Source organism: Copadichromis virginalis, linkage group LG1 (genome assembly GCF_057382275.1).
Source record: "Copadichromis virginalis isolate Kocher_CV1m ecotype Utaka linkage group LG1, C_Virginalis_male_GT1.1, whole genome shotgun sequence".
Taxonomy (NCBI): Eukaryota; Metazoa; Chordata; class Actinopteri; order Cichliformes; family Cichlidae; genus Copadichromis; species Copadichromis virginalis.
The window spans coordinates 15,952,252-15,966,493 of record NC_140618.1 but is presented as its reverse complement, the minus strand read 5'-3'; the positions used below and the strand labels follow the sequence as shown (position 1 = coordinate 15,966,493).

The 14,242-nt window shown below is 39.6% G+C and overlaps 3 protein-coding genes across 4 annotated transcripts; 1 reads left to right on the top strand and 2 right to left on the bottom strand.

Annotated features, from left to right (window-relative positions):
- Nucleotides 1-473: 473 nt before the first annotated feature.
- Nucleotides 474-7,579, bottom strand: tbp (TATA box binding protein). 2 transcript variants are annotated; one of them, XM_085452554.1, is made up of 9 exons: nt 7,538-7,579; nt 6,846-7,056; nt 5,096-5,261; nt 4,793-4,961; nt 4,528-4,615; nt 3,216-3,307; nt 2,924-3,091; nt 2,709-2,803; nt 474-1,985 (listed from the first exon to the last, which is right to left on the bottom strand). In XM_085452554.1, the coding sequence occupies exons 2-9, from the start codon at nt 6,897-6,899 to the stop codon at nt 1,906-1,908; spliced, it is 912 nt and encodes a 303-aa protein (XP_085308680.1). In that variant the 5' UTR covers nt 6,900-7,056; nt 7,538-7,579; the 3' UTR covers nt 474-1,905. The 2 variants fall into 2 exon arrangements, with proteins under 2 accessions (XP_085308680.1, XP_085308672.1); XM_085452546.1 differs by having other exon boundaries at nt 7,472-7,557.
- Nucleotides 7,580-7,587: 8 nt separating this feature from the next.
- psmc3 (proteasome 26S subunit, ATPase 3) lies at nt 7,588-9,278 on the top strand. Its single transcript, XM_085452535.1, has 2 exons — nt 7,588-8,570; nt 8,821-9,278. Exons 1-2 carry the CDS (start codon nt 7,626-7,628, stop codon nt 9,157-9,159), a joined length of 1,284 nt encoding a protein of 427 aa, XP_085308661.1. The 5' UTR covers nt 7,588-7,625; the 3' UTR covers nt 9,160-9,278.
- Nucleotides 9,279-10,747: 1,469 nt separating this feature from the next.
- Nucleotides 10,748-14,112, bottom strand: psmb1 (proteasome 20S subunit beta 1). Its single transcript, XM_085452523.1, has 6 exons — nt 13,917-14,112; nt 13,452-13,559; nt 13,183-13,264; nt 12,920-13,049; nt 11,784-11,890; nt 10,748-11,300 (listed from the first exon to the last, which is right to left on the bottom strand). Exons 1-6 carry the CDS (start codon nt 14,015-14,017, stop codon nt 11,115-11,117), a joined length of 714 nt encoding a protein of 237 aa, XP_085308649.1. The 5' UTR covers nt 14,018-14,112; the 3' UTR covers nt 10,748-11,114.
- Nucleotides 14,113-14,242: the final 130 nt, after the last annotated feature.

The window sequence follows — 14,242 nt, the reverse complement described above, 5'->3', positions numbered from 1 at the left end:
ATTGAGTGACCCTGAACAACACTACGCAGTTACGCTCATGCACATATCTTTCTATGTAGCACTTTTAATTCTTATCCCTACTTTTATTTTTTCATGTCTATTTAAGTGCTATTTATGACACTATGTTTGCACTGAAGCACAGCAGCAATTTCCTAATGTTGTAAACCTGCTCAACATTTGGCAATAAACCCCTTTCTGATTCTGATTCTGCTATAGTCCGAGGCCCCTCCCTGAGCCTGGTTCTGCCAGAGGTTTCTTCCTGTTAAAAGGAAGTTTTCCTTTCCCACCATCACCAAGTGCTTCCTCATAGTAAGTCACGATTGTTGCTTTTGTATTTTTAATATTGTAGGGTGCTTAGCTTGCAATATTAAAGCACTTTGAGGTGACATAAATAACATTGAATTCAAAACACAGGGGGTTAACCAAACAAAAACGGTGCTTAATCCAACAGAAGACCCAGATCCAACAAAGGAGTCCGTATGTACAAGTTTATTAACGCACTGAGAAGTACATTAACAGTTTAAGAGGCATGTAGATGCGACAGGTTCCTGATTGATTTCCATACATACAGTTGATAAAAGTGGCTTAACTGAACATGTGAACCAAACGATCTGCCAATCAAATATTCTGAACCGGTTAAGAACTACGTGTTAACACTGGTGTGAAGGATGTGCCCAGCTGAACCTGCATGAGATACACAAGCACATCAAAACGTGACCAGAATTAAAACACATTTAAACGGCTTTTTTCCCCAGCTGTGTGTCTGAGCACAGTTCACTAGTAACCAGGACAGAGTCATATTTTTCTGTTTGTAAAACGTACCTAAAAAAAACTTAAATATAGGTTTGATTAGCCAAAAACAAATTATTAAAATTAAAAATATTAAAAATATGCAGCAACGTGATGCATATTTTACCTGCCATCAATCACTAGATGTAAATTCAGGATTAGGTTGGCAGCCGCTTCTTGTACTCAAAGCTAATAGCGTCTTTCTTGCAGGTCACATTTCAATCCTGGCTAAACTTAAATGCCAGTGATCTTACAAACACGCTGTCCTGTTAGTCAAAGAAACAAAAAGAATATCTGCAGAGCAGCATCTCCTTCAAGGTCGGAATCACTTATTTACAGTAGAAAAAATATTTCTATATGTACATACACATGAAAGTTTGAGCATTAAAAGACTTCTTTCAAAAATTACAACATGTTATCTGCTCCAGAGAAAATTTTAGACCGACTCCAAACTATTAAAGAATTAAGCAGGATTGCAACAGGAAACCAAACTGATGAACTACTCAACTTCAGCTGTAGGATTTGGATCAGTTTAGTTCAACTTTAAGTGTTTCAAACTTTAAGAGAATTCACTGTCAATAACTGCTGAACTTACCGGCCTTAAATTTAGAAAGAAATCTACCTTTGCAAAGTAGGCGAGTTCGGTTTTGAAGTCTCTCTCTCTGATTTGGGGCTTACAGAGCTGATTATGTCAAAATAAAATATGAGCAATTAATAAAAACCAGAAGTAGAAAACTAACTGCAAAAAAACAAAAAATAAAATAAAACAGTCCAGGACTGCCCCTTTTCTAATTAGCAGTTTTTACACTTTCTTACAATCTTATGTACAATCGAAAGAGGACTTAAAATGTGTATGAAATAAACTGACTTTTAAATATAGAAACTTGTGAGATCATAACACAGAAAAGACAATCCTTAAAACCCTGCTTTTAAGATAACATGAAATACTGTAGGGACAAAAAGTAAAAGTGAGGGAATCACTTCATTGTAGCACATCTCTTACAGAGGTCCACATGAAGAGGTCAGCGTAAGGCTGATGCTTGATGTGAAGCTTAAAAAAGAAAAAACAATGTTTGAAACAGGGTTGTGGGGATGATAAAAGAAGAGATGCAGGGTCTATGTTGTCTTCCGAAAGCCTTTGAGGATGGGGTATATGTTTTCAAAAGCGTCGTAGATCTCTCCTCTCACTTTGGCACCTTAAACAAAAACAGGGAGTACAGTAAGTTACAAAAGTTAATTCACAACAATCATTAACAGAGTTTGAAAACTGAATTTAAAATGTTTGCACCCTCACAGAATAACGTCCTCACTATGCACTGTGGCACTTTAACTGTTGTTTGTTTATTATAGATTTATTGTATTATTTTTATCCCGATCCACTTTAAAACAATTTCCTGTTACGAAATCAAAAAAAAAAAAGCATCTATTGATCAACGTTTAGTACTATTATAGTTTTATATAGTTTTATTATAGATTCATTGGATCATGGGTTCAAGGAGGTTATTTGAAGATATTTTGTTCATTTGATTTTCGCCAACTACACAAATCAACTGACTGGAACTCCCTCAAACTTTATCATTTACGACTGGAGAAGCTATTAAATCAAATCCTTTCTGTCTCTCCGACAGTCAGTATATCATTCGACTGTGCAGAGATTCTGTGTGAAACATTTTCCCAACTACAAAATGTCCAGTTCAGTATCAACTTTAAATGTATCATCAACTCCATGTTTAATTCTTGGACTCGCGATTTCTTTTGTATGGCTCATACATCAAAATAATTTATCTTATTTACGATGAGTGGCAAGGACATGAGGACATTTAGAAAACAAGACTAACAAACTTTAACTTCTCCTCCTGTGTTTAATACACACAAAAGAGAAATGTTTTGTTTTTTAAGCAGACAGGATGGGCTCTTACCTGTGAGTACAACTTTCCCAGACACAAAGATGAGCAGGACAATTCGGGGTTTGATCATTCTGTAAATGAGTCCTGGAAACAGCTCCGGCTCGTAGCTGCAAAACACAAGTCGGTTATTTTAGTTCTTAAAAAGCAAAGAGTACAAAATCATTAACAATCATTTTTAATTTTGCAATTCACATGCTTTCAGTCATTTTAAAACAAACAAAAACTACCTGCTAAACTGCTGATGTGTGAGGACCAATCCCTCCAGCCGAATGGGGAACTTCACATCACAGCTGCCCACCATGTTCTGAATCTTGAAGTCCAGGAACTTGGCGGGAAAACCGAGCTTCTGCACAACACGCGCATATTTTCTGGCTGCTAACCTCGACTGCTCCTCACTAGAAAGATAAATGTCATCGAGAGCCCAGGGGAGCAGTCAAATATTAGTAAAGTAAAGCAGAAAGACTTTTCCCCCCTTTTTTGTAAAAAAAATAAAATAAAAAAATTTAACTGTAATCTGACCTCTTGGCTCCTGTGCAGACCATCTTTCCAGAGCTGAAGATCAGAGCAGTGGTCCTGGGCTCTCGTATTCTCATGATGACAGCAGCAAAACGCTAATGAACGGAGACAGCGAGGCTGACCATTATTACACACGTTACTTTTAAAATACAATAATTTCTGCTTGAATTTGATCCAAGCTGGGATTTTAATTCTATATAGATATTTGAGTTCGGTAGAGGAGACATGTTTAAATATTTATTTTTTAAAAGTGAGTTAAACAGGGGGCTGAAGAAGGAAAGATGTTGAGACTAGAGCTGTGTGCAACTAGTCGACTACAAGAATAAACAAGAACACAAGTCTGTTAACGTGTTTTTTCAGTTTCAAAAGCAGTTTAACTCTCCTCCCACCAGCCATCTCTTACAGCTCTTCTAGAGGTAGTGGCTGACTCAGAAGAAGGCATCCCTGCTTAGACTGCCGCCCCTGAGTCCCACACCCAGATCACAGGCAGAAAATGAACGCTATGGACAGCTGGATGGATTTACAACACCAGATAACCGTTAGTTGTAATATGTAATGACATCACTTTCTGCAATATCTCTATGTGATGAGAAGTTGTAAACAGGGTGGAAATTAGGTAGCTGACAGCTGTGTGTAGTAGTGCAAATCTACACGACCAATCATTGTGCAACAAAATGTACCTAACTGTTTCAGCTGGATCTTAAAAACCCACAGAATATATATATATATATATATATAAAGACAGCACACCCTGTCTCTTTTGACCAATTTAGACTAATCAGCTGATGAGAGTTTCTCTCTCTGGTTTATTATCTAGTACAGTGGATTCCAGAGTGTGCGTCGAAGTAATAACAGAAATTCAGTTTGTAATCACTCACAAGTATTTATAGTTACATATTTGTATTAATGAATTTAATTATATAAAAATGAATTAAAAACTGGAAATATGAGGTAGTTCATTTGTTATATTAATCATTACACTGACCTTAATTTACTCCTCTTGTACTGAAGTTTGTGTCACTTTGCATATGATTGGGTAGCATTAGCAATTTATAGCCAATGGCCTGTGTTGTTTAAGTTTTTGAATACAATTATCAAGGAAATACGCCACTCTGTCTTTTATTTTGATTAGAGTGGATATTTAAGATTTGGGCCCTGTCAGAATTCCTGGTTTTCAAGTGGGCCACAGCACTCTTGACTTTAGGCCTTTCTAGTAAATTAATTACCAGGAACATCCACAATTTGTAATTTGTAGCCTGCAGCCAGTAAAGTCACATCAGTAAGCTGTAGAGCAATAAAAAGCCAAGAGCCTCACCTTTGGGTTGTACTCTGCATTTCTGGCTCTCAGGGCAATGGTCTTCAAATCCAGTTTACAGCCTAAGTTTACAGTAGATACTATATTTCTAAAAGTGAAGGGGAGAAAAGAACAAGAGAAAACAACTGAGTGAAGGACATACAAACAATTAAAAATTTCATTCCCTTAAAGTACAATTTGGTTCAATATATGTGCAGGAATTTCTTTCCTTTTAAAGCAGTTATCACCAAAAATGGGGGTGGGTGGGATGAGATGTGAAACATACTGTAGCTGCGGTACTATGCCAGAGGTTTCTGAAGAAGGGGTGGCCGGCGTGATGGGGGTCATGGGGGTCAGCGGGGTGGTAAAGAGGGGGGTGTTTCCTGGCAGTGCAGTTGTGGTCGAGCCTCCCACTGCCTGGGAGTGGAAAAGTTGAGGGGTCTGCCCTGATGTCCCTGCGAAGGGGGAAAAAAAAAAAAAAAGGTGGTTATTTATGTGTAACCGGAGATTAACTTCCACCACGGCTAAATAAAACCAAGATTTCTCATAATAAATGTGGAAGATAAAAAAATGACAGCTTGTGGAGTACCTGAGCTGGCCTGTTGTGCCTGTTGCTGCTGTTGCTGAGCCTGCTGTTGCCTCTGCTGTTCCTCCAGTATTGACAAACTGTTGGTGTTCTGCACTGGCTGGGGTGTCAGACCAGAGCCATATGGCATCATGGGGCTGAAGAGCGGCATGCCTGGAGTCATGGCTCCCTGCATGGGGATAAAGCAAAAAGAAGGGCGTAATGAAGCAGAAACTAACTAGAGATATACGACAGTTCCCTCAGTGTTAGTATTCTTGTTTTTAGGTCTGATTCTTCTCTTTACACAAATAAAACGAAAAATCTAAATGACAGCAGTCTCTCCACGGACTTTAAACCCATGAAGAATATGTCGGTTCTGTTGGAAGTACAGCCATTTCCAACCAGTGAAAGAACAGAAAAGATCACAACTGTGACAGCTCAAGGTGTCTTTTTTTCATGAAATAAAGACGTAACTTTAGAAATAAATCATACTTAGTAAGGTTGGATGATATGTAAAATTTTCCAAACGACAATCGTCGGCCCGATAAATAACGATATACAATATATTCACGCAGGTGCAGGCTTTTTGATGTAATGTAATCTGATTTGCGCATTTAGAATTTATATGTTTTGTTTGGAGGGAATAGTTCACCTTCTTTTCTTGTTTGTTTCAGTATTATTACAGCTACTTTTTGGATTATTAGCCAGTATCTCCGTTTCCCTCCCCACCATTGTGTGTGGGTTTTTTTTTAATTTTTTAAAAATATGATTGTTGTTTTTTTCTTCTGAACATAGGCTACTGCCTTTTTCTATTATGAGTTTGAGTTAAATTATTTTTTCCGTTGACTGCTTGTCTTAGCTTTAACCAACATCATTAGCAAACTTACTCATAGGCAAATAAATAAATCAATCATTCTTGTAAAAATGATCGGTGAAAGGCTCAGCCTATCGTCAATAGTCAATATATTGTCCAATCACCCAACCTTAATATTTAATAACACATAAGATGATTTAAGGGGAGGAAATTACTCATCATCCATCACTTTGTCGCTAATGGTTCATCACTGGAAAGCAGGCTCCAGTTGCATAAGTAACATACATTCATCAGCAGTATCCCTCATTCTCATTGGGAGTCACTTCAGTCACCTCAAATTTGAGAAACGTAAAACTTTGTGTCCACCCACTTTGCATCACCAACACCTATTTCACCCTGTATCGATTTAAGTCTTTGAATATCCCTGATTGTATATGGTCTTAGGTCATCACAGTAATTCACTTCCTGCAGGGAATGGCTCTAGACCTCTTCCCTTCACCACTGATTTTCAATCCAGTTCTTGTGTAATTTGTTGTAGCATTTCCCCCTCCAGTTTCCCTTTCTTAAGAAAGGCTTCTTGACCATAATTGTTCCACTAAGACCATTTCTGATGAGGCTTCAGTATACAGCAGATGTATGAATGAAGTGAAGCACAAGACACAACACTGGTACATGCCTTGAATTAGGTACCTTTTTAATGCTTTAATGACTCATACGTCATTTTAAGTGGTTTAACAAACAAAAAAGATTTCTATGAAAACAGGGACTGAACTGAAAATGTGGAGAAAAGCACCCATTTTAAGAACTTTAGAAAGCCTGAAGAACTATTGTTTAAGACCACTTCAAAAATAGAAGAAAACGTGGCTCCTTGGATGCATAAATATAAAGAAACAACGGATGGCTAAATCTGTGACTTAATTTTCAAAAAGTCTTAATGATGAAACACAAAGCCCATGTTACCTGAGGGGAAGCCACCAGCCCTTGGAAGGCTGGTATGCTGTTGTTCTGGTCCATCCCTTTAGATTCCCACGTTACTTCACTGCCACCCAGTAGAAGGCAGTAAAAGCGTGATAACTAACCCAGCAGGGCTCTTTAAACCTCCAGCCTACAATGTCAAACACCAGACGCAAACACTGCACTCTTCTTTTTACCCCTGGCAGTAGTGTCTTGGCTGAAAAGATGACAAGAAGCACACTTTACTCAGATAAAACTCAAACAAAGTGGCGTAAACAACATGCAAATGAATGAAACCAAAATCGTGCAGCAGCAAGCGGTGGCGCGAACTCATTTAAATAACTTTAACCTTTTCTAACATTACTTTAACTCTCTCGTTCATATCTTGCCCAGTACATGAGGTGTCCTTTAACCAGTTAAGCGTGCAAAATGCCGCTAATAAAGTTAACAAACATTCCTCGCACAAAATGAAACGTGTAAGCACACGGGCTAGCTGAAGTTAGCATTAGCAAATTTAGCAATCATGAATCTGCAAGCTAAACGTTTAAAAATTTCGGATTTATGCGGTAAAAACAACTGCAAATAACTCGAAAATCTGTCCGCATGAACCAGAAAATCATTCTTTAGCTTACAATCAAGATGTCGCTGTTAAAATCAACACACGAACAGCATAAATTCAGCTCTAGCTCCGTAACTACCCCGGACTTGTTCTTGGGCGCTCACGACCTACTTCCGGAAGCTTCTTCTTCTTCCGTCGTGTCACAGTTCACCGCAGACACAGCAAAGATGGCGTCGCTGAGTGACAAATCAGTTTGGGATGAAGTGGAGGATGGGATCGGCGAAGAAGTGTTAAAAATGTCCACAGAGGAGATAGTTCAGCGCACTCGTCTCCTCGACAGCGAGATAAAGATAATGAAGAGCGAAGTGCTGAGAGTAACCCACGAGCTTCAGGCTATGAAGGATAAAATTAAAGAAAACACGGAGAAGATAAAGGTGAACAAAACGCTGCCCTACCTGGTGTCTAACGTGATCGAGCTGCTGGATGTGGACCCCAACGACCAGGAGGAGGACGGGGCTAACGTGGACCTGGACTCCCAGAGAAAAGGAAAGTGCGCAGTTATCAAAACTTCAACCCGGCAGACCTACTTCCTGCCGGTGATCGGGCTGGTGGACGCCGAGAAGCTAAAACCGGGAGACCTCGTAGGTGTTAACAAAGACTCCTACCTGATCCTGGAGACCTTACCAACCGAGTATGACTCCAGAGTCAAGGCCATGGAGGTGGATGAGCGCCCCACAGAGCAGTACAGCGACATTGGAGGTCTGGATAAGCAGATCCAGGAGCTGGTGGAGGCGATAGTGCTGCCGATGAACCACAAGGAGAAGTTTGAAAACCTGGGCATCCAGCCCCCAAAGGGAGTCCTCATGTATGGACCCCCTGGCACCGGGAAGACCCTACTGGCCAGGGCATGTGCCGCTCAAACCAAAGCCACATTCCTGAAGCTTGCAGGTCCACAGCTGGTGCAGATGTTCATTGGAGACGGTGCCAAGCTGGTGAGAGATGCCTTCGCCCTGGCTAAAGAGAAGGCCCCATCCATCATCTTCATAGATGAGTTGGACGCCATTGGAACCAAGAGGTTTGACAGCGAGAAGGCTGGAGACAGGGAGGTGCAGAGGACCATGCTGGAGCTGCTCAACCAGCTGGATGGATTTCAGCCAAACATGCTGGTCAAGGTAAATTTGCCTTTTTACTCTTGAATACAGCAAAAGTGCACCTCAATTCTGCTACCACTTCACTGTTATTTAATGTTCAATACTGATAAAACATTTTAAACTACATCTGAGTAGATCTGAGGCACTTAAAGTGAATTTGTACAACAATTCATTAAGAAAAACGTTAAAATTTCATCAATATCCAAACCCCCACATTAATACTTTTATGATGACTGGAGTTTATTGCAATGATACTGTCTTTATTATTTAGGTGATTGCTGCCACCAACAGAGTGGACATCCTGGATCCTGCCCTGCTCCGTTCAGGTCGTCTGGACAGGAAGATCGAGTTCCCCATGCCAAACGAAGAGGCCAGGGCTCGCATCATGCAAATTCACTCTCGTAAGATGAATGTCAGCCCCGACGTCAACTATGAGGAGCTGGCCCGCTGCACCGACGACTTCAACGGCGCTCAGTGCAAAGCTGTGTGCGTGGAGGCCGGTATGATCGCGCTGCGCCGCGGAGCCACAGAGCTGAACCATGAGGATTACATGGAGGGAATCCTGGAGGTCCAAGCTAAGAAGAAGGCTAACCTTCAGTACTATGCCTGAGGACACTACCTGTGTCTGTGTATTTGTGTGTGAGAGTCTTTGATTACTATTAAAAGCTGTTGAGAAAACACATGTTATGATTTCTCATTATCTTGAGTCAATAAAATAAATAAAATGCCTCGAGTATCTTTTGTTATTTCCGCTAACAATTTTAAAAAAAATAATGTAAGGGTACCTGGTGCTATTTAGAAGCTGCACATCTGGAATTGCATAGTAGTCATGAATTTATTCTTAACTTAAAGCAGTTAAAGTTAAGAATAGATGGCAGGGTTCAACATACAGTTGTGGTCAAAACACACACACACACACACTAATATTTCGTTTAATGTTCTTTAGTAAAAATTCTGGGGAATGGTAGAGTTAATTTATATTGGTTGGTTTCCGGTCTTTTGACTTGGCTGTTAAGCATAGTCCAGAAATTTTCAAAAGGGTTGAGACTGGAGTTTTGGAAAGGCCATTTCAGAAGCTCAGCATCAGCCTGGTTTATCCTTTCCTTAATCAGTTTTAACACGTTTGGGATCATTGTCCAACTGTCTCCAAGTTTCAACTATTTTGCTGTTAATCTAAAGTGAAGTGGAAGAATTTGGAGGTAGTCCTTCATTATTCCAACAATTTTGTACAGTCAACCCCCGTATTCCCCGCGGTTAGGGACCACAACTCCCTATGAATATCTGAAATCCACAAATACTCAGTACCCCCTCTAAAAATGCTTATAACTACCTATTTCAATCTTTTCGGAATCTTTGTGTTTGGAATTTGCGCATCTTTTGTTAAGAAAAAAAAACCAATTTGAATGATATTTTGCTGTGTTTACATTAATATTCAAATTTGAAAAGTACATTTTTTATCATAAAAAATGTATTTAGTCAGAAAAATTACATTAAAAATCCATGAAATAATCTGCAAATATTTTGGAGTTGCTTTCCACAGAAAAATCCATGAATACCGAACCCTGGATCGACTGTATACCAAGTGGAAGAAAATGGATGGATCAATGAATACATGCTGGCTGTTCACATTTTAGATTTTCTTTTCCTATACACACACTTGTTCTGATCACGACATGAGTCATGCTTTTAATTTGACAACCATATAGACACACACTGAGCGCTCCAACTGTTCTACAGCCACACAACCCTTTTATACATCAGCCTACGATGATGATGTCATACATTTCTTTGAAATACTTTTACAAGTACTTAATGTGACAAGCTCAGTTTTTACAATTTGGCCCTTGTCAAAGTTGACCTAACTCATTTTATTGGTTTCAAGCACATCAGTTTCAATAGCTGACTGTTCACTGGGTGCTTCATTTATTTTATTATACAGTCACATGAGATCACTTGGGTTGTACATAGCCAACAAACTAAAATGATTTTAATCCACTGATGATGTGTATGAATTATTTATGCCTACTATGCTAACCGATGGTTCTAAATGGAAAAAGCAAAACAAAACAAAACCAAAAAAACAAACCAATTTTATTATTTAACAAGATATTGTATTAAGATACTGTTTCCATTTGTATTCTTTTGGTCATAAAAGACAGGTCTATCTGAGGTGGAATGTGCAATGAACAAGCAGAGCAGACTTTTAAATTCTTTACATTTATTAAGAATGTAAAAAGAATAGCAGAGAGGATCTCCTTTGAAAACATAATGAAAAATCATAACAGAGGCAGGGTCTAGGTATGGGCGAGTGAAGAACTTACTTCTCAGAATAGGAGTGCTGATCCAGGATCAGCCTGCCAGACCACATAAAAGAGCATGTGAACAGGAGAACTGGAGTATCTGGGAAACAGGGGGAAGGAAACTAGCTCCCCAGTTAGCCACTAAGGTGGCTACTTGAATCAACACTCCTGTTTTGAGAAACCTGACGTAAAGGTGCCAAAGCCATAAAATGAATGTGCACCAAACAGAAAAACTAGAGGCAGATGGAAACAATACGTTTCCTCCTCAGTCTTTCCTCAGAGGTATAGTCTCCTCATTAATGCCCTCCTTAGTGATGACACAGACCCGAAGGGCATCTCCGGTGTAGACATCTCTCTCTGCGGCTGAGATGAAGACGTCTTTGACCAGCTGAACTGCCTTATCCTTAGTCAGAGGAACATGCTCAACACCCTCCATGTTCTTGAAACCAATCTGTGGAGAGAGAGAGAAGACCGAGTCCTGTATTTGTCTGTATTCTCAGAAAAATATGTTTAGTTGATTTTTTGTTTAGAAAGGACCCAAGTACAAAAAAAATCTTGAGTGAGCGAGCGAGAGAAAAAAGGGTCCAGAGACCAGATTAGGCTCCCTTCCACCTGCAGTCTCTGAGCAGGTCCACCCTTACCATCCACCAGGTCACCAGCACCCTGTTTAGAGCTAAGTTCAGGTTTGCCTTTTCTCCTTTATACAGAATGGTTTTTTTTTTCCATATGGCATACCTCAATGCAGGTCTTATAACAGAATAACTGGAAGGTCGAGATTCTGAAACCTAAAATGTGGCTATGAAGTGGTTTGTCATGACTTGGTGGATACTGGGAGGCTAAATAAGCTTAAAAATACACACCCAAGATACAAGCACATGAATATAGTAATGTTAATATGGAAACATCAGGTTAGTACACGCGCGTTTTAAAAAACCTGGTTATCTAGTAGTGGCTGTAGCATGGCGCTGGCTGATCCTCCGGCCTTGTAGGTGTCTCTCTGGTAGGAACCCACTGGGTCAAAGCTGTACACTGCTCCCTTACCTGTATTACAATTACACAATATTACAAACAGAAACAGGATTTTACATACAGTAACACAGTAAAATCTTAATAGTTTTAAACATAACACAAACTAACAGTATGACATAAGAGTAACATTAAAAATAACACCTCACCCAGCACTACACTACACATGAATTATTTTATTTTTTGTAGACTGTCACCTCTTTGGGATCATTGTCGTTTTTCGGGGGGGATGCCCGTTTGTTCTTATTATTTTGTGCATGTTGTCATTAGATTATAGTGGTGGATTAGAGAGAATAATAATAAAGTTCTTAAATATGAACACTAAAGTAAGTAAACCTTGAAGTTTTGGTTAAAAAAGTGTGATCAGATCAAAACCTCCCTCCTTCTTTGTCTATCCTGCAAGACATTTTCATTTATCAGTTTAACTGAGAGAGTAAAAACGTATTTAACTGTATCCTGTACCTTTTACCGAGTTCATTAGCACAAATTCAGAGTTCAAGACATGCTGTTAAAATCCAGTTAGCCTGCCAAACAGTGGACTGCTCCAAAAATGCCTTTAGAATAAAAGTATGTTGTTTTCTCTGTGATCTTTCCTGACATTTTTACCGGACTAAAAATTCTGAGTGTTAGACTATGTGCCAGGTAAGTTCACACACTAGTGGATGAAGGCTCCCAAGTTCTTGTTACCTATCTTTCATGGCTATGTATGCTAAGAGAGGTCTGATATCCAACTGACTTGATATCTACAATAATTGCTTTTTTAATATATAGACACATTACAGTGGAAATGCTCATCATAGCTTGTCCACTCAAGCTTTAGCTCAATTATTTTACCATGTTAATAAAAGTTGTTTAATGAAGTCTCTTGGCAACTTTTAGTTTGTTTCCCAAAGTTGTTATACAAACTAATGTAGTCTCACAAACTTTATTCACTTAAATGTGTCTTCTGCACAAAAAATAATCTATAACCATAGCAAGAAAAAAAGATCTGCAGCCCAAACACAGTTTTAAAAAAAATGTAGTCATCATAATATCAGCACCCACCCTCTTCATCCAATCCTCCAATGATGTTGTAGACGTAGTAAGGAAAGAATCTTCTGCTGTACAGGATGGTGGACAACATGGCTGCAATGGCTCCGCTGGTCATCGTCTTGTTGTTCGAGTGTTTGTACATCTGAAAGGAGAGAAAGCATTAGAACAGCTGTGTTTTAGCAAGACGATGCTGACTGAGAGTCCTGAAGTGGGTGTGGATGATAGCCTGTTATATTATCCATCATGCAATGTGAAGTCTTTCTGTACCACTTCACCTTTAGTCTGGCATCAATTATTTTTGTCAGAGTCAGGCAGTCGCCATGGAAACCACTGCAGCCAATTACAGTTGTGTCAGTCCTGCAAGAGGAGAACATTCTGATCAATATATTATTTATCTGGTAGCTTTATCCCCAGAAAACAACAGCTCATTTTTGGCACAAAAAAGAAAAAATGTACACACTATTAAAGGTCTCACGGGGCTCTACCCATAATTCATAACCTGTTGTTTCCCAGTGGCTTCACAGAGAGATGACAGTGCACTTACAGCTTATAGCATTTTGGGGAGTCCCGGCTGTGGATTGAGTAGCCTTCACTCAGCCTGGTGTCTGAGGCTACAATGGCAAAGTCTTCTCCGGCAACAGCCAGTACAGTTCTGAGGAAATACACCACAGAGGTCAGCCTGTTCACCTCACAAGAGCGGAAAAAAGTCTGCTGCACCAGGAAACTGCAAATGGCAGCTACAGGCTACTGATCCGAAACTGAAACTGTAGGTTTAACTAATTTCTAACAAAAATCTCTCGCTCACAATATAACTTTTTTCCACTAAGGTTAGATAAATATATAGGTATACAGTTATATCGCAGACAGGATCAGAAACTTTTCATTAACTCAACAACTGCTTTGTTGACAATTCATTTTCGGAGCGGGTTAGCTTGAGTCCAATGTAATAGGATGTAAACGTTAGCAAAGAAGCAAGCTAACTACACAGGAATTGAAAATAAGCCCTCACCCTCCGTTGAAGGCGTATGGAGAGAACTTGTGCTCTACTGGACCAGTATAATGATAATCTTTCATCTTCCCAGGATCCCCGAAATGCTGAGAAGAAAGCATAATTGAAGGAAAAGGCCGACGGTGCTGAAGCTTCTTTCAGATAAACTCGCTGTATCACTGCAATATGGCAGCCTCTTCTTTTACGGTCGTCACAACCGAGTCCTCAAAGCGCCTCCGCGTGACAGCGCCTCCACAGGCCGCTCGAAGTAATGCACACCACACGTTTAATGCTTTCACTAGCCAAAAAAATATCTCTGAAATTGAAGAAAGAAAGACAAATTGTAA